General features: G+C 41.7%; 1 protein-coding gene across 2 annotated transcripts in view; it reads left to right on the top strand.

Moving 5' to 3' along the window:
• The window catches only part of LOC141803047 (voltage-dependent calcium channel gamma-4 subunit-like), a 31,965-nt gene extending 15,552 nt beyond the window's left edge, over positions 1–16,413 (top strand). For both annotated transcript variants that reach the window (XM_074686917.1, XM_074686916.1), the window contains exons 3-6: positions 548–799; positions 4,975–5,058; positions 12,154–12,294; positions 12,403–16,413. In XM_074686917.1, coding sequence (XP_074543018.1) covers positions 548–799; positions 4,975–5,058; positions 12,154–12,294; positions 12,403–13,274 — 1,349 coding nt within the window. In that variant the 3' untranslated portion in view covers positions 13,275–16,413. The remainder of the gene's footprint in view (positions 1–547; positions 800–4,974; positions 5,059–12,153; positions 12,295–12,402) is intronic.
• Positions 16,414–21,137: the final 4,724 nt, after the last annotated feature.

Genomic DNA, 21,137 nt, shown 5'->3' with positions numbered 1-21,137 from the left:
TGACAGATTTCAGGTGGTATGGTGCATTTCCTGTCCAAAGTATTCAGCCTTTCCATGGTGTGTTCAATACTTTTTTCTGTGTTATCGTACTTAATTCACCATAATCATTATTTATGGACCTGAACGTTGTGATTTCTTTTCATGTGTGGATTATTTGACTTAATACCAATGTCTGGAAGAAATTTTGTTTGGATTGCAGCTTTGGAAATAAATGTAATGAGAAACAAGTTGATTCATTCAATATTTATTTTCCCCACTATACCTCCTTCCACTTCCACTCCGGGCACACATGGAGCACGAAAACATGAACACATCACCTCAATCCTGGCGTCCCTCCATTGGCTTCCCCGATGTTTTAATTCATTTAATTTGTTTTATTGATGTTCTTGTTTTTCACTGTGAAGCACTTTGGTAAACTTAATTGTTTTTAAAATGTTCTATATAAGTAAAGTGGATTGGATTGGATAAGAAAGTTTCAGATCAGCAGGATAGAAAGTGTTGACTTGTTAGCGCCGTATATCTATAACATGTCTTATCTTCTCCTCAGGGATCAGTTTCCTTCCCCGCCCGGCGTTATGGTGGTGCGAGCGTGGCATCCAGGTGCTGCTGACCACCATGGGGGCGTTTGCAGCTTTCGCCCTGATGACGGTGGCTATCGGTACGGACTACTGGCTGTACGCCCGGGCCTTCATCTGCAACAGCACGGCCAACTCATCCCAGGAGGAATCCAGCAACAAGGACAAGAAGGACCCCGGGGCGCTCACCCACTCAGGCCTCTGGAGGATCTGCTGCCTGGAAGGTGAGGAGGCTTTATTGTTCTGTGGATGCGTGTACAGGGGGAAGGGAGCATGGGAGTTTAACCAGAACTGAGCCACAAAGTCTATTCTGTTCTAGGATTTAAAGATCTATGATAACCACGATAACTGCCCCCCTTTGCCAGCACTTAATCACAAAATGGCCAACTATCAAGAAAAGTCAAAAAATCGCCCCATCTACTCCAATGTTAATTCCTGAGGGTCTTTCTCAGAGATCAGTAGAGCATCTGTCTCTCGCCGTCACGACCACATTTCTGGGTCTACGGACATGAAACTAACACAGACACACTTCCTCAGGGTCTGAGGACTCTTATGGTCCAGTTGTTTTTCTGATTGCATCTTTGGTTTAGTTACAATTGCAGGCAGCTTGTGATGGTGAGGTATGGGAATCAACAGGCTCAATCAGCTATGTGATGACAGTTGGTAAATCATGATCGCCATGGTAACATCTGGCTTCAGATGGGCCTCAGCTGACAGGTTTACATGATTAAATTCACACACAGGACACAAAGTATCACACTTTCACTGCATTTTAGAGATCAGACTTCCATTTTCCCTGACCAAGCTCATTATTTGAGAAGATTTTTCTCTTCAGTTTTAATTAATTACTTTTAATCTTGACTTTATTCAGCCATTCAAACTTCTTAAATTCATTCTTCCATTCCTTTGATTCATCCTTTCTTTTTCTTTCATCCAAGAGTTGGTGACAGACTCATTCAGCATCTCGTATTCAGCAGTAGTTTCAGGACTTTTTTTTTTTTTTTTTAACGATTTAAAATAGTGATTTTTTTTATTCTCAAATTTAAATCCTTAATTTTAGTCTTTGTTTATAAGCTAGGTTGCACAAAAGTTGAGATGTCACATCCCCTGAAGAAATCCTGAAAACTTACTCACATGTGACACATGTGATGTTTATTTTTTGGGGAAAATATGGCTTTTTGTCTTTAAATTACTTGAAATAAGACCTTCTCTCTGGACTGATAAGATGAATGTGGCTCATATTGAGTGTAATAAGACAATTTTTACTTAAGATAAGACAAAAAGACTTGAACAGGTTTCAGTGTTTTGCAGTGTGATTATTACATCACAGCAGCAGGGACAGTCTAAAGGACACGTGTAGACCACGTTTCTGTAATTCTACCGTCATGTCACGGGTTTCTGTTTGCAGCTTTGCTCTGCAGATGAAAGGATTTCCCCATGAATCTGAGCCTGTTCTGTCCTCCCATCAACACACACACACACACACACACACACATAACCTTTACATGCATACACTTCCCCGATGCATCAAACATCAGCTCATCACGGAGCCCAGAGCTCAGATATGAGGGTGACTCATTCACTGACTGATCCGGGAGTTTTTCCTGCATCGCTGCAGCTGACGGCAGGTTTGATCACAGAGGACACAGAGCAAACACTTCCTCATGTTTCTGTAAAAGATTGAGTTTCCAGGAGGATAAATACAGGCTCTTTTGTTTTTATTAATGATGTGACACGTCACGGTAAACACCAGCCCTGACGTGAAGGGATGTGTTTGTGTGGATCCATGAAGTTTGAGGCTCAAAGGTTGTCGTAAAGCTGTCACACCACGTTTAGAAAAACACAGACTTATCTTGTTGCCCTGCAGCTTTTCCACAAATCATCCGAGGAGTACGACAGATACTCTCTCATTGCAGCACGTCTCCTGTCAGAGCTCTGGTATCTCTTTAGACACACTCCTGTTTCATTCAGATGAAGAATTGTCTCCTCTTTGGAAATGACGGTCAATCTTGAGATGATTGGATTTTTCTGCAGTTTGCTGTAGTTTGCTTGTTAAAGTGGATGTTCTTGGCTGGTTTTACCCAGCTTTAGTTTTATACTGAGTGAAGTAAAAGATCTCTTTTGTCCTCTTTGTGTTTCTCTCATCCGTGAGATGAGCAGTTTGCTGTCAGGGAGCAGTTTCTGTTGTGATTTACATGAGAAAACAGATGCAAGCTGCAGTTTTTGCTGCTCTTTGATTTCTAACCAGGGATGCTTTTCTTCTTGATGCAGAATTGGGGGATTTATTCTGGATTTTTCAACCTTAAAGCTAACTGATGTGGCCTGTGGGGATGTTTTTTGGTGGTTAGCTTGAACAAATAGTGCTGATTTCGTTCTGATTGTGTCCATTTACCAAAAGATGTGTGCGTTATTGTTTGGGGGAACTGGTAACTCCAGGTAAAGTTCACAAAAAAACAACACAAATAAAAGGTAAATATCTCCATTTCACCAGAAACTTGTGTAAAACAAGTCACAGAATCTACAAGGTCCAGATCTGACACTTAAAAAAGAATATAAAACACAGACAAAACACAAAGGAAGCAGAGCAACAAACACCAGCTACGTCGCCACACGAGCAGCGCCAACCTCACTGCCAACCAGATTCTACAGATATAGTTATGAAGGAAGCTGCTACTTTAAAAACCTGAAATCTTATCAAGTGTTTTTGTCTTATTTTAACTAAAAACTGTCTTATTATACTTGATATGACCATAGACTGTATGAAACATGGACGTAGTCTCCTGGACGTCACCCATCTGTTTCTGAAATGGAAATTGAAGCCATATTGGTAGGGGCAAGGGCTGTGCGTACAGCTATAGGGCGCCTGTTGGTCACGTGACCTGAGCTGTGCCTCTGATTGGGCGAGCTTGTGATTTCAATATCCTCTGAATGGCTGAGTTTGAAAAAAAAGTGTGCTAATCATAAAATTAGCGACTCAGACAGGAGACGCTTTTTTGAACTGTAAATAGGTTAATTTCTGCTTTGAAAACGGCTTTTTTTTGGCTTGGTGTGTATGTGACTTCCTGTACTTCCAGAGCCAGCCCCAAGTGGACACTCGAGAAACAGCAGATTTTATGCTTCAGCATTGTCTCATATTCAAGTCAGTCCAGGAAAATGTCTTGTGTCAAGTTGTTTCAAGACAAAATGAGGTCTGAATTGCTGTAACAATTAAAAAATCTGCTGATGGAACAAGAAAAAATGTACTCTAAAATTTGCTTAAAACTAGAATTATGTCTTTTACAGGTAACTTTTTTCTTGTTCCATCGGCAGATTTTTTTTAACTTGACATAATAGATATTTTTGGCGATGGGAATAAACGGCACAAAATTGCGAAAAACTTGAAGGCATCATATTCAACTCCCATAGCTATTCTCCTCCAAACCACGTCTTTGTAGTCGTTGCCATTAGAGCTTTAATATCTTTTGTGGTAAAGAGCAAATCTGAGTGGAGCCAGGTGACAAAAATAATAATATTTTTTTTTTGTCTGGAGAGTCTAATCACTTCTTGACTCTACCCCCCGACATATTTTACTGTTCCAGAAAAAAATACACAAGAACAGCAGCTGTCAATCATTGTTAAACGTTACGTAAAGCCGCATTTTTAACCTCGTATAACTAATGAAAATGAAACTTTTCAGAAAAAAGAGGACCTGAATACAAGGCAGCCAAATGATATCTTCAAATCACCACAACAATCAGACGTGAGAAACATTTCTACCAGGTGTAATAATTTTTTTAAGTTTGACCACAGCCCATCTGGAATGACTGGGGAGATGGATTTTTAAACCTATACTGCAGCCAGCCACCAGGGGGAGCAGTTTTTGTGGAGACCTCACTTTGAGCAAGATGACGTCCATTTTTTTTTTTTTTTTCAGTCTATGGCTGGGACACAAAGACTTTATTACCCACCCTCAGCCACCACCCTCCACGTCTCACCCATGTGTCTGAACAGGAAATGAGCAAATTCAGCAAAGTTAGCTGTGAATTCATGGACATTATTGGAATCAAGATGGAAATCAATTTAAAGCACAGACTAAAAAGCTGAAATTATAAAAAATATTATTTATTTTTCAACTCTTCGTGATACTTTATACATATTGAATCTGACTTGATAAGTATCTTATGGTTTAAAGTAAAAAGAGCTCAGGATGCTGCTGTTGTCGCTCTCTAAGGTGGTAAATGTGAAGTTTCTCCTGCTTCCTGTTTCCCGTCGACCACATCACTCCACCTGAATCTGCTCGTCATTCTCCGTCTGTCTCGTACCTTCCTCCCTCCCGCGTGTCCTCGACTCTTTCTGCTCCAGCGCCTCCTCACCCTCTCCTCCTCTCTCCTCCCCTCTCCTCCTCTGCCTTGTCTTCCAGGCCTGAAGCGAGGTGTGTGTTCCCAGATCAACCATTTCCCCGACGACGCCGACTACGACCAAGATGCCGCAGAGTATCTGCTGCGTGAGTCAACACACGTATTTACAACCGAGCAGCAGATGCAGAACAGACACACACACACACACATCTCATCATACACATACACACACACACACACACACTCTACAGTCTTCATCACACACACAGAGAAAGGACAGAAGGGGGTGGTGGGCGGACATCAATGCACGGATGTCAGATTGGAGAAAGCGTTCCTGGAAATGTGTGTATGATGTGTGTGTGTACAGTGTGTGTATGTGTGTTTAATGCCCAGGTGCAGGAGGTTGGGAGTCTGGGGGTGTACAGAAAGCTTTTTCTCTTCACACAGATTGATAGAACAGCCTTCACTAATGCATTATTTTCAGCCCAGGCTCCAGGTTTCACATCCTGCCTCCATCGTGACGGCAGATTCTGTCCAACAGCTCTGGATCTGTTCGCTTTACGAAGTTTATGTTCGATCCTTACGTTACATAAAGACATCTATTTCTGCCGGCCGAGCTGTGGTGCTATCTTAGATATTCCTGTTTTCTCTGCTTGATGGAGAAAAGAAAGGTTTGACCTTTGAGAAGCTGCACAAAACTTTGGATTTGTTTTACAACCGCAAACATCCTCAGTCTGAGCTGAGTTTTTACACCACTCGAGTGCAGTTCACGGTTACTAAGCACGTCTTGTGGTCTTACTAATGAATGCTTGTACAGATTTCTCATGAATAGGATTGTTAAGGTGGAAACCTTGAATCACATAACGAATAATCATCATTTATCCTCAGGTAGATTCACACACACGGGTTTTGTTTCGTGGTGTTCTGGTGTAAAAGCAGTGAACACAGAGTGGAAAACAGAAAAAGATAAAAATAAAGAAAACGGACGTTCCTGTGTGGAATCGCCAAACCCTCTTTCCTCTGCGTCGTAACATAGCCCCACCGTCACCTCCTCTTGTTGATCCTGCAGTGGGGTAACGTCCCAGATTGTGACTTCACTTGTTTTATGCACAAGAGCTAAACACACAGCGGGAGCTTGACAAACACACACTCAGACATACACACACACATGGCGAGGATCCAACCCACCAACTCCCAGCTCGCCGTGATGGAGGCAGGGTGGTGGTGAGGCTATTCAATCACCTCAGTGACGTTTGAACTGGAAGTATCTAAGACGAAAATATAAAAACCTGAACTGGGAATGTGAAACTTTACTGGTGCTGGTTTTGATCCTAATTGAATGGAGCTTATTTAAATGTTTGTAAAAAGTTCTGCAACATAATTTAATTCACCTCATTTCAGCTGAATAAAAGTTGTTCCAGAGCCACAAAATCTACTTTATCTGCAAAATAAAATTTATTAATTATTTATCTTAATGAGGTTCTTTAAAATTCATGAAGTTGGAAATGTGATGTCTTAGTTTTTCATTTTTGATAAATTTTCCAAATTTTTTTAAAAACTTTTAAAAATTTCAAATATTTGCAAAAATATAATAACATTTTTTTTAAATGTGATTATTTTTGACTGTTCATTTTTTTTTTGTTTTGAAATGAATACAAAATGTTAAGTTAACACCAGCTTACTTGCAAAAATAATTTTTTTTTTTTATTTTACATCGTTTTGGTACTAAATAATCATCAGGCAAATCATTTAGTGAAATGTAAAAAAAAATGTAAAAATAAATAAATAAATTCAAATAATAAATAAAAAAATCAAACATTTTTGAAATGTCAAAAAAATTCAAAAATTTCTTTTTTTACAAAAATCTGCAAAAGTTTCACACATCTTTGAAATTTTGAAAATTGCAAAAGTTGTATAATAACATATTGACAATATTGTCTAACTCATCTTTTTTGATCCTTATTGACAGGAGCTTATATATATATGTTTGTATAAAGTTCTACAACATAAAAAAATAAAAAATTTACTTCCATACTACTTCATTTACTTCCAAGCCAATTAGCCTCAGCTCAGCTGGATAAAAGTTGTTCCAGAGCCACAATATCTACTTTATTTACACAATAAAATTATTTATTATTTATCTAAACAAGGTTCTTTAAATTTATGAAATTGGGCATGTGATGTCTTAGTTCTTTAATTTTTTACAATTTTCTAAAAAAAAAATCATTTTTTTTAGAAATTTAAAATATTTGCAAAAATTTGATAATATTTCATACATTTTTGTGATTTTTTTCAATGTTCAGTTTTTTATTTTTATTTTTTTCAAATTTTCCTTATTTCAAATTTTCAAAATTTCAAAACATTTTGAAATGAAAAAAAAGTTCTAAGTTAACACCAGCACACTGCCCGACTTGCAAAAACAATAAATATTTTTTATTTTACATTGTTTTGGTACTAAACCTTCATCGGGCAAATCCTTAAGTGAAATTTTAAAAAAATGGAAAAAAAAAATTTGAAGAATAATTCTCAAAAAATCAAACATTTTTTGAAAAGTCAAAAATTTTCACAAAAATGTTTTTCACAAAAATCTGCAAAAGTTTCAAACAAGTTTTGAATTTTAAAATTTTGCAAAATTTCTATAATTATTGAAATTATACTTGAATTGGATAACACATAATGACAATATTTCCAAACTTGTGTTTCTTTTTTTTTTTTTGCTAATGTCTTACCACACATAATTCAGAGCACATTTACAACAGTTGACATTGGAAATAAAAATGAAATGAAACAGAACAAAATAAATTAACTGAATAAAATAACATTGGTTTAAAGATTATTTTGGTGATATAAAATTTTCTGTGAACAGTTTCTCAAAATAGCAGCAGCAAAATTGATTCTGCTCAGTGGACCACATCAGGCTAAGCCATCAAGGTGTTGCAAAAGTAAAAATTAGACTTAAGCAGCAGCCACTTGCTGAGTAAATGGTTAATGTCTTCTGCCATGATGCTATAAAACTCTACTACCAGGATGTAAACAAGCACTGGCGACAGATTCTGTCTCACAGAGAGCAGTCTGTCAGTATTTAACACAGATAACAGAGATAGAGCTGTAAGTAGGATGTGTCAAGCACAGGCATGTGGAAGCTAACCTGGAGGAGGATAGCTGTTGGTGCTAGCTCTGCTAGCTGTAGCCACACTCAGCGAACCATCAAGGAACCTTGTTGTTTCAGAGCCTCTTTAATTAAAAACTTGATCTGTAATGGTGTAATGTAGATCAGACTGAAGTGTGAGCAGTGTCGAGCTGACTCTGGAGTATCTGCCCTCAGCAGAGGTTTGTTACCTGAACGCTCCACGGGTCAAACATCACTACAAACCTCCTACAGCTCAGCTTCCTTTCTTATCAGCTACTTATCAGATAATCAATACGCGGTGCTGGAAATGCAAACACCACCCACAGAACGCAGCCTTTCCCTGTTAAAACAAATCTCAGGATGCGTCTATGAATATATGCTTATCACAGCGTGGTCTCCTCCCTTTAGAGGCAAACAAAAGATAAAGCAGCTGAAGAAGTCACCTTGAAAAGCTGAAAGCTCTTCAACGTTTTAATCTTAACGTCTCTGGATGTTATCTCTGCCTCTTATAGGTGTGAGGTGAATTATCCTGGAGATGATGTTATGCAACATGACGCAGCAAACTGAAGGGTCTGAGCTACAGGGCTGCAGAGGCTGTGGACAGATTACTAAGGATCAGTCTGTACATTTATAAAACGGAAAAAAGAAAGTTACAAACAGTTGCATCACGGTTTTCAGAGCCTTTACAGACACATTCACATTTCTTACTCTGAGATTTGGTCTGTTGGTTTGACAAAGACTCATCAGTCACTGTCATAAGCAGATTTATGAATAACAAAAAATTAATTAGCTGTCTGCATGAAGTACAGTTAACCAGAACCTGACCTGACCAGACTCTACATGACGTGATGGGACTCACTGCGGGGTGACTTTTTGTTAATTGGCCGGTGAGACATATCTCTGATCTCTAAGGTTTTATCTCCTGGTTAAATAAAAATAAAAACATCACATTATGTATTGCGACGTATCGTGACAGGGTGAATCATGACACAATGAAATGTGAGAAATCATGATGTGACAGATCATGACGTGATAAAATCGTGACTTGACGAACCGTGGCATAATGAATTGTGACATGAACAAATGCAAGGGATCGTGACGTGACAACCCTTGACATGACAAATTGTGGCATAACAGATGGTTATGCCACTAATCAGGGCATGACATAATGCAAGAAATCATGACTTGACAATGCATATCATATAGTAACTAGATGGACGCGACTTGGGAGATCATGACATGACGGATCGTGAAGTGACGGACCATGATGTGAAGAATCATGACTTTACAAAGCTTGACATAATGGATGGTGATGTGACATGGCAAAATGCGAGAAATCGTGACTTGACAGGGTGTGACCTATTGTGACTTGATGGATCATGGTGTGACAGATCCTGACGTGACGGATCCTGAAGTGACAGATCCTGACGTGACAGATCCTGACATGACAGATCCTGACGTGACAGATCCTGATGTGAAAGATCCTAACGTGACAGATCCTGACGTGACAGATCCTGACGTGAAAGATCCTGACGTGACAGATCCTGATGTGAAAGATCCTGACGTGAAAGATCCTGACGTGACAGATCCTGAAGTGACAGATCCTGACGTGACAGATCCTGAAGTGACAGATCCTGAAGTGACAGATCCTGAAGTGACAGATCCTGATGTGACAGATCCTGAAGTGACAGATCCTGATGTGACAGATCCTGATGTGACAGATCCTGACGTGAAAGATCCTGACGTTACAGATCCTGATGTGACAGATCCTGAAGTGACAGATCCTGAAGTGACAGATCCTGATGTGACAGATCCTGAAGTGACAGATCCTGACGTGACAGATCCTGACGTGAAAGATCCTGACGTGAAAGATCCTGACGTGAAAGATCCTGACTTGACAGATCCTGAAGTGACAGATCCTGATGTGACAGATCCTGAAGTGACAGATCCTGACGTGACAGATCCTGAAGTGACAGATCCTGAAGTGACAGATCCTGAAGTGACAGATCCTAAGTGACAGATCCTGAAGTGACAGATCCTGATGTGACAGATCCTGAAGTGAAAGATCCTGATGTGACAGATCCTGAAGTGACAGATCCTAAGTGACAGATCCTGATGTGACAGATCCTGAAGTGACAGATCCTGATGTGACAGATCCTGACGTGACAGATCCTGACATGACAGATCCTGAAGTGACAGATCCTGAAGTGACGGATCCTAAGTGACAGATCCTGAAGTAATAGATCCTGAAGTGACAGATCCTGAAGTGACAGATCCTGACGTGACAGATCCTGATGTGACAGATCCTGATATGACAGATCCTGAAGTGACAGATCCTGATGTGACAGATCCTGAGGTACAGGTCCTGAAGTGACAGATCCTGATGTGACAGATCCTGAAGTGACAGATCCTGATGTGACAGATCCTGAGGTACAGGTCCTGAAGTGACAGATCCTGATGTGACAGATCCTGAAGTGACAGATCCTGAAGTGACAGATCCTGATGTGACAGATCCTGAAGTGACAGATCCTGATGTGACAGATCCTGATGTGACAGATCCTGATGTGACAGATCCTGAAGTGACAGATCCTGATGTGACAGATCCTGACGTGACAGATCCTGACGTGACAGATCCTGACGTGAAAGATCCTGAAGTGACAGATCCTGAAGTGACGGATCCTGAAGTGACAGATCCTGATGTGAAAGATCCTGACGTGAAAGATCCTGACGTGACAGATCCTGAAGTGACAGATCCTGACGTGACAGATCCTGATGTGACAGATCCTGATGTGAAAGATCCTGACGTGACAGATCCTGACGTGACAGATCCTGAAGTGACAGATCCTGACGTGACAGATCCTGAAGTTTCAGATCCTGAAGTGACAGATCCTGATGTGACAGATCCTGATGTGACAGATCCTGACGTGACAGATCCTGAAGTGACAGATCCTGATGTGACAGATCCTGATGTGACAGATCCTGATGTGACAGATCCTGAAGTGACAGATGCTGAAGTAACAGATCCTGACGTGACAGATCCTGACGTGAAAGATCCTGAAGTAACAGATCCTGACGTGACAGATCCTGAAGTGACAGATCCTGAAGTGACAGATCCTGATGTGACAGATCCTGACGTGAAAGATCCTAAGTGACAGATCCTGATGTGACAGATCCTGACGTGACAGATCCTGAAGTGACAGATCCTGACGTGACAGATCCTGACGTCAGAGACCATGACGTGATGGATCATGATGTCACAATTCTTGACATGACAAAATGCAAGGAATCATGACTTGACAAAGTAGGACAGATTGTGAAGTGACGGATTGTGACATATCATGACAAAACTTGACTGATGTTGACATGACGGAATTGCAACATGACAGATGAAGATGTGATGTATCGTGAGGGATCGTGACAGATTGTGACTGATTGTGATGGATTGTGACAAATTGTGATAGATTGTGACGAATCGTGACAGATCGTGACGGACGGATCGTGACTGAAGGATCATGATGTGACGACTCCTGACATGACAAATTGTGACATAACAGATGGTGGTGTGACAAATCATGACACGACTAAATGCGAGGACTCATGACATGACTAAACATAACAAAATAAAAGAAATCATGATGTATTGGATCGTGACGTAATGGATCGTTATGTGACGAATCATGACATAACAAAATGCTAGGAATCATGACTTGACAAAGCGTGACGTATTTGACTTGATGATTCGTGATGTGACGGATCGTGACATGATGAATTGTGACATGACAAACTGCGATGTTGTGATTTGTGACATGACGGTTTGTGTCGTGACGAATCTTGACGTGGCATATCTTGTTGTGACAAATTGTGACATAACCAAACACAAGAAACATGTGAAATCACGTGACCCATCACGGTGTAACTCATTGCGACACTACTTATTGTTACGTGATGTATCATGGGATGACATAATGTATAAGGACATAACATGACGTGATCCATGGTAATACAACTTGAAGTGTTGAAGTGTCTCACCTCGCTGATTGAGACCAAAGGCAGCTGATACCACGGAGGTTTTTCTCTGTCAGACGTGATGTGTTCCCCTCTTTGTCTGCAGGTGTGGTTCGAGCCTCCAGCATCTTCCCCATCCTCAGTGCCATCCTCCTCCTGCTGGGCGGAGTCTGTGTCGCCTCCAGCGGCTTCTACAAGAGCAAAAGAAACATCATCCTCGGTGGAGGGATTCTCTTTGTAGCTGCAGGTGAGATCACGCTCCTCCGTTCGTTCGTACAGGCGTGGTTTGGAGATAAAGTTGGTGTTAAGTCAGGAGAAACCCAATCTGCGTTAAAAGTCTTCCATTTTTCTTTAGGCCTCAGCAACATCATCGGTGTGATCGTCTACATCTCTGCAGCCCTGAGCGACATCTCGCCAAAGAAGGATGAGGACAAAAAGTGGCACTACTCCTACGGCTGGTCCTTCTACTTTGGCGGTCTGTCCTTCATCCTGGCCGAGATGGTCGGCGTCCTCGCCGTCAACATCTACATCGAGAAGAATAAAGAGCTGCGCTGTCGCTCTCGCACCGACCTCTTCAAGAGCACCACGCACGCCATGCTCCGCCTGCCCAGCTACCGCTTCGGACGGCGCTCCCGCTCCAGCTCGCGCTCCACCGACCCGCCTCACTCACAGGAGACCTCGCCCATCGGTGCCTCCAAGACCTTCAGCCTGCCGCCCTCTGCTCCGCCCTTCTCTGTGGCCACGCTGCCCAACCCGCACCACAGCAGCAGCGGCGGGAGCGGAGGAGGAGGTGGAGGAGGAGACATCTCCATGTACACCCTGGGGAGGGACTCCAAGCTGGGCAGCCTGGGAGGAGGCGCCCCGCCGCTCTACGGCACGGTGGACCGCGCCACGCTGTACCAGCTCCACAACTACTTCCCCAAGGATTCCACAGGCAGCGGAGGGAGTGGAGGAGGCGGCGGCGGAGGAGGAGGAGGAGCAGCGGTGGTCAGCAGCGGTACTCTTCCTCACTCAAAGTCCAACCTGGCTGCGGCGGCGGCTGTTTCCCAGAACACAGCGCCGCTGAATACCTCCACCACAGCCGTAGCACCGGCCCCCGCGGCTCCCATCTCCACAGCCACCATGGAGAGGGACAGAGGCAACGTGGGAACCCTGGACCGGCTGACCGCCAAAAGGGACAGGGACAGCAACTCAGACACTCTGAACAGGAAAACCACGCCAGTTTAAGTCTCGGCGTGGGAAGGAGCGTTACGATGGAAGAGGAAGAAGTGAAAGAGAGGAGGCGTAGGGCTGAAAACTCGTGGGTGTTACTTCAACAGAAATGTTTCCGTCCTTGAGCCTGAGGTATCCAACTCAACCAGATTTACACAGTGGTAGTTTTCTCTCAAATTCATGTTTAGCTTGTTACACAAACACTTAAATGTCAGAAAAAACAACTTAGCAAAGATTCTCACAAACGTAACGATTGACAGACCACCCAACGCCTAGCTTCTGAAGCACTCTACCCATCCTCTCAATTCTTGGTGGTATTCTCACTGAAAAGCACTTTTAAAATCATCAAACATGATGAAATGAAACTAAAAAGTGTCCAGATGGTGTTCGCCACAACTCTCTGTTCCATCTCTGTTTTTAAAAAGAGCTGAGAGCCACAGACGGGAACACTCGGCCAAGCTGCTCGGCCGTGAGTCTGCTGCCAAATCCAGGTCAACGGTAGAAACTTAACCTCTGGTCCCGAGACACCGACCTCACACACACACACACACACACACACATGAGGAGGTGCTGGCACACTGTCCACTCTCCTATTTGGTTTTCATTGTGTGTCAAAGGTAGTTATAGTGACAGATGGGAGCTCTCAGCTCTCCCAGCCGTAGACTTTAAACTTCACCTAGCACGCCTCCGCTACGCCACCGCCAGCTGTCACGGTTTGGTTCAACTCTGCAGCAAATGTCCGTCTTAACAAGTTACTCCATCCGACGTCAGACTCTCAGAGTTTTTGTTCAAATGTGTGAAATTTTCAGCCGAGTGTGAACAAAGGGGTGCAAGCTGAGACAAGTTTTGCTTATCAGATCGAACAAAAACAACTTCAGTGTCCTGGATCTAAGCCCACAGATAGACTTGGTTTAAGTCTGCAACCCAGAAAAACTATTTGTACAGTAATGCGGGTCCCGGATTGGCTCCTAGAGGTTGACATGATACATATACTGACCTTACATGGGGCGCATTAACTCAGATCACCAGTTGGTAGGAGCTGCAGGGTCGAATGCACAGTTAACTCCACTCAACATCCCCTGGGAACATTGGAAATTAATATAAAGGCAAACAATCAATTAATGGCTCGGCTACTGCACAAAAGAGTTGGTGCTTCCTCTTCTGTCCATTTTCTCATTCTGCTTTAGATTTCCTCTGTCCCATCAACCTCTCTAATCGATGGCGTATTGCGTACTGATCCCTGCTACCTGGCAATCAGTATCCGTAGTTATTGGTACCAATTTTTCAACTTTCGTTTGTGTTTATGTGGTTTTAAAAAAATTCATTTGATGATTAAATCTTAATTTTTTTAAGTTAAAGTACTTGTACTTTAACCTTGCAATGTTGTGTTCATGTCCAGCATGGAAAATCGCTTATTCTTCCTCTCCCTCACAGTCACAAGGATGCGTTTAGGTACCTAAACATGCTACCCTTTGATTTTACGTGAATCGGTACTACAGACAAAATTAGAGTTGTACTGGTTAAGTACCTAATTCAGTACCCATCCCTACTGGGTAGTGTTGATTAAACCCTGAAAGAATGTTGGTGTGATGATCGGGTAGTTTATTGGGCTCCTGAAGCCAATTTCAGTCAAGTTCTGACAAGGGCAAGGAAGGAAAAGGACAATTGGGTTGGCTTCAACAACAGTCTTTATTAAATTTAAACCCGGAGTTGACACCCCCCAAACTGGACTGCGGTTCCCTCTTAATCCCCATCACATCCAGTCCCACGCCAATCGGGCTCCTCATTTCGTTCACGGCCTGTGGGAAAAAGAACAAGACCTTGCCTATCACAGTATGTCAGGGTCGTCCGGTGTCCCCATGATGGACTACTGGCCTCTATACAACTTTCCAAACACCACCTTTACAAAGAAAAAAAACAAGATTAACAACTTCCAGTCAGAGACCCACAAAAGCAGAAGGGTATAGCAAAGACAGACGTCTCACAACAGCCTCTAGTGTTGAAGTTCTGTGGACTACTGAAACGGCGCGTGTGACAACACGTCAGCCATGACATTCTTTTCACCCTTGATGTGTCTCATGACCGGAGTTGGGGTCCGTTACTCAAAAAAGTAAAGACGATACCCGTTACTAGTTACTATTGAAAAAAGTAGTGCCTTACACTACTTGATTACTCCATGGAAATAGTAAAGAAGTTACACTACTCATTACACTACTTTAACCCCCTGATACATCTTTAGATGCTTCAAGAGATTCGCGGTTGTGTTCCACGCAGTATTCAGCCTCTTATTTCCTGGGCATAACTTTCATTTTACGGTCACGCTCTTCTCCTTCTGCTCTACAAAATCCAAATAATGTGCATATGAACTGTCACAGTAAAATTGGTTGCCTCATATAAATCTGTGCCCCACTGACAACACTGCACTCCCTCCTACTGTAAATGCCCCTTTTAAAGGATAAGTTCGGTTTATACAGCTTTTACATTGTTTATAGAATGACGTAGAACAAAATACTTACCCAGAAGGCTTTCCTGATCCAAGCAGTGCTTCGGGAGATATTTAGATCCAAAATCGTGCAGCGGACGTCCGTATAATAGGATCCATCGGGGCATAGACAGCGCCGTTCCTAAAACTGCATCAATCGTCCAAAAACTCCTGTTTTTCACCAACATTCCATCATGGTCCGCTCTGGGTTAGTCCTCTGTTGCAGTCTGTGTCACTCCAGACAGCGCTGTGTGGCTGTACTGACCTCTGAACTGACGAAGACTTTGTTTACGTTTGTCCCTCAAAGAAAGGATTCGGCTCTCCAGAGAGTACTGTGTACGAAGTGTTGTCAGTGGGGCACAGATTTATATAAAGCAGCTAATTTTACTGTGACAGCTCCATCAGCCCTGACCCGGAAGACATAGCGAGTAGTTGCTCGTATGGCCACCGTTCAATCTACTGGTGGTAATAAAAAGAACTCCACTTAAATAGTGATATTTCGGTTGCTCTATTTGCAGTCATTGTAAAAGTAACGATCGTGGCGTTTCATTTGTAACTCTAGTTTAACTACTAATCTCGGAGGAGTAGCCGTTACACTACTTGTTCCTATCAAAAGTGATTTAACTACTTGTAACGTTTGTTACTTGTAGTTACATACCCAACTCTGCTCATGACGAGATTATATATAGATATATATATATATATATATAGATATATATATATATATATATATATATACATATATATATATATATATATATATATATATATATATATATATATATATATATATGTAGGATTAATTGGTATACATCAACCATTGACCATTCTGGACTCTATTCATCATCATCATCATCATCATCATTGCAAACACAATATTATCAACCTTGTCAAGACGTACTTTTGTGTGTCCTTTAATTACGAGAACGCATGGTCTATGCTTCTTCGTTATGGATACCTCAGGCTCCAAGGCGGTTACATGTTGAATGTTCCTGCAAAGGGCTGTAACCACAGGCGACAGGGCAGAGGGCAAGCTCACACTCAGGGGGGAAGAGGATTTTTGTTAGATAGAGAAAAACTCAAACATATTTATCAAACCAAGTCCTCGATGATTCTTGGAAAATATCCCAAAATTTAAGCACATTATGAATATTTACGTAGATATAAATGATCTTTAGCGTCTTTTCTGAGCGGTGTGTTTTTGAGATTGTTGAGGAGAAGACATTTCTACGGGATCAGAGTTTGGACTAAAACCTTCACACGTCTTTAATCCGACTTTTGGACTACTGAACTGAGCTCCAGGAGGAAGAAAGGAGCACAAGAGCTAGCTTAGCTTCCTCTTCTGTCTGCCTCTCCGAGCTACGACTATATCCTACGCCACCACCTAGAATAATAAATGTATTATTGAGTATTTAATGGGTCCATCCTCCAAAAGCACACGCCGTCTGTAAATGGTAATCTTTGGGTTGTCTTTTCATTCAGAGTGATTATCTGTAGGTTACACGAGATTGTAACTCTTTGAGTATTTATATCATGTTGCTGGTGTTTCTATGATCGTAATGGTTCTTGCAGGGTATTTATACATTTTCAAAACTTTTCATTTTTGTATTTTTTATATTCTTTTCCAGGACTTTAGGATTTCCGTTCCCTTGCTTGTGTAGACTTACAGTCAGTGGTGTCACGTGGAAAGCATGTGCACAGACGTCAGAGGGTGATGGCTGTAAAGTCGTCACTCTCATTCACAAACTGGCACTGGCCCAGTGAGACCAGTCTGCTTACTGGGAGCTACGTGCCTTGCTCTAAAAGTGTTTGTTGTTAATTTCCTCCATCTTGGTTTTGGTGTGAAGATACTAACTGGCCTGTGAGTCCTTTTAATTTTAGGTATTACTCTGAATTGTTTTTTTTTTTTTTTTTTACGTGAATGTTATAAAACTGTAAACATGTAATTATAACTTATTTTTACACAATATTTCTTTATCACCATGTTTTTTTTAGTTTCTCTCCTCTTCTTGTTATCGTCATTTTTTTTCCATTTTCCGAGCTGTTAATGCTAACATTTTTTTCAACATTTCCTTGCCGATTTCTTTCCGTAACATTACCAACGTAGCCTAATAATCAGTGTTTTTTAATGTTCTGACTAGTGTGTAATCGTAGAGAATAGGGTTTATATGAATCTATTTATTTTCGTGGTGATACGTGTAGATATTCTGAGTGTTTCTTTTGTTTCCTACTGCTGTAACTTTGGGCTATCAAGGCGTTCAGCCTGCCTGTGACGCGCAGTCAGTAGCCTGAGCGCTGGGAGAGGAAGCTAACAGGATCAAATACGTGAGTGTATTATTACAGAATCACTAAATATACCTTCACACACATTTTATGTATTTTTTCTGAAGCATACATGTGAATAGTATGTTCAGCTTCTTTGTTTTCAGTCTGTATCTTTATGCTAACGGCAGCGTGAGGCAGCGACTTCCTCTCCCAAACCTGAGGCGACTGACGCGAGTCCTTTCTGAAACTCTTCACATGGAAAAATGGCCGATTTCCACTAAACAGACAGATATAAATACAGAACAATAACGAGAAGTGGAAGCAATACAATATCCTGATTCTCACCGGAAAGATGCTAATATAAAGTATATATACACATATATAAATACATAGATATATTCAATAAAGTTCTATATGAAAACTTTTTGTCTTATGGTAATTTTTGCAAAGAGAAATGTGCTACACTTTGTTTTTTAACTACAGGAACTAGCGTCTTAGCTCAGCCTGGGGGCAGGTACTTTTGAGATGTTCCGGAACTTTTGGGGGCGGGGCCTCTAAGTTGAACATTCCTGATTGGTGGAGCAGCCTCACTGACTTTATTTCCCCCTCTGTGTGTCCCCTGATGGTGTGAAGTGCTGTGTCCAAATTCAGGGGCCATTTGCACAGCAATGGTTTTAGGGTGAAACACAAAAGTATCAGTGCGGAAACAGCGTGAACGTTTCCTGAAATGCTGCTGATACCGTTGCCGTGTAAACAGCAGATTTTTTTCACTGTCTTTAAGCGTTTTTGGATGAAACATTGTCCTGTAAACGTGGCCATAGGGTCTGCAGTCCAAACTGAAGTGAGACGGTCTGGTCTACGGAGCATTTCCTGTTTGTCGCTCTCGACATCACCCAGCACTGCCCTGACCTGTCAGGTTTACTTTAGTTTTTAAACACACGAAAACCAAAACCTTAAAACAGGATGTCTTTTACTATTGTTTTTCAAAAAATTATACTTTATTTTTTACTATTTTCTTCATTGATAGGGTATAGAACCACAATGTACTCGTAATGCTGCAGCCACACCAGACGTGAATAGGCAAATTTAAATGCACGTCATGTGTGTGCATATTCATCTCTCAACAAACCTCTGCACTCAATCCCTGAGGAGCCTGCTGTCTCTTCCTGGCAATCCACCTCCACTGGCCCTTCCTGGCTGTTCCTTGAGACCTCATCCTCAACCCCCCCCCACCCATGTTCCCAGAGGTCTCCCTGGGGATAATGAAGGGGTGGAGGAAAGAGAGGAGCACAGAGAACTTCCATCTTTTCCCTGGCTCTGCCCCTGCCCCGCTCCTCCCTCCTCTCTATCAGGCTCAAAACTCCACTGAGGAAAACACAGTCGGACTCAGTGATGACCCGTGCAGGCAAATCCAGCTGGAAACGAATGTTTACAAAACTTACCTTAAAAACCTGTCTCCTCAGAGACTTTCACCCAAGCCTGCTCCTTTTTGTCAGGTCTTAGTAGAGTACACTCGTCGTATCCTATAACTCTGGATGATGACACACCACACAGATTGTTTTCTCCTCCATCTTCCAGCGGGGTTGGAGTCAGAGCAGGTGGCGGGAGCGTCACACGTCGTCGAATCAATGACGTCGTGGGGGAATGTCATCGCTGATTGGCTGCCGCGGCACAGCCTCACGAGAATTTGTGTCAAAAGTTCAATATTTTCAACTCAAGTGTAGAGGCGTCTGACGCCCAAACGCGTCCAACTATGTCTTTGTATTGACTTTATATGTAATCTTGATGCACGCCTTTATTAATTCGCGCCCAATGTGGCCGTAACATAAGAGTTTAGCTACAACCTAAATTTTCAACTTTTAAACAAGTGTTAGTGGGGAAGTTAAATCTTTTTTTTTTTTTTTAATGTATAAAACGTAAGCTGTTATAGTTTTAACTGTTTTTTTTTATAGTACTGAACTTATTGAATGTATTGTTTGCATTCCTGGTAAAAAAAAAAAACAAGAAATAGATTTAAAAAAAATTAAAACAGCATTTTTCTTTAGAGATTTTACATTTATAAACATGGAATTTTTCCATCATAAGAAGGTCTTTAAAGAGGAACTGTTTTCTCCAGTATATTACTGAAAAAGAGCCCAAACAACACATTTTTCTACAGTGAAACAAAATTTATTTATTTATTTGCTTTTTTAGAAATACAGTCACACAGTTTTTGCCAGAAATTAAAACTGGATCAAACAGGACTCCTTCAGGAGTTCGACTGTGCCCTGCAACTTCAGCATAAATGCACAATGAACCTTGGGATATATGAGGCTACAAAGGATTCGCCATCCTTTGAGATAACTGAAAGGGAGGTCGGATAAGTCAGCCACATCGGCCGCATTTTAGAGGAGCCTTCTGAACGGGGACACAGCTACAGGCTCTCTGTTGGCTCCCGGTGTTACAGTTTAAAGAGTGACCCTGTAAACTGGAGACCTTCAGCTGAATGTGTCAGTGGAGATCCAGTTTACAACAACTGTTCGAGCACAGAAGACGAAGTCCTCGAAGATACATCCTGGTTTACATTTTTAGTAAACCAGATTAAGTTTTCTCATCTTAAGCCATTTGAGGATGCAGTCCAATAAAATTCGTCAATCAACGGGCGTTGTTTGGCTGGAACACCGGTTACGGTGGCTACGTCTTTGCCAACAGAGCTCATCTCCTTTCAGCAAACTCATCTGGAGTGAGATAAACGCTGATCAAAACCTGTACAGGCTAAATTTTCTTCATGCTAACAGGCTAACTGCAGTGCTACCAAATGGCCTTCATCATTCTCTTATCCCCCTCTACTGGTCTGACTGTGTATTTCTATTTCTATTTTTTTTGTAGCTCAGTTTAAACAATCTGAAGTCACAGGAGCCCTGTAGCTCCTGGGAATGACACTAACCAAATGTTTTAACGCCGGGTGATTGGTGCCACTTTGAGAGATCTTACTGTCACAAGTCATTCTGAACAATGTGAAAAATGAGACGTGTAAAGTCTGAAAGAGAGCAGAGTTGAAGCTGTAAAAGTTTTAATTACTCAGTCTTCTGTTTTAATTTCATGCTAATGAGGGTTAGACCTGCTTGGGAAAAATGTCACGCAGAGCAGGG

This window comes from Halichoeres trimaculatus, unplaced genomic scaffold (genome assembly GCF_033239565.1).
Source record: "Halichoeres trimaculatus isolate MK-OKI-2021-1 unplaced genomic scaffold, fHalTri1.1 fHalTri1_scaffold_14, whole genome shotgun sequence".
NCBI classification, from domain to species: domain Eukaryota; kingdom Metazoa; phylum Chordata; class Actinopteri; order Labriformes; family Labridae; genus Halichoeres; species Halichoeres trimaculatus.
The sequence above is the reverse complement of the archived record's forward strand: the minus strand, read 5'-3'. Positions and strand labels throughout refer to the sequence as shown.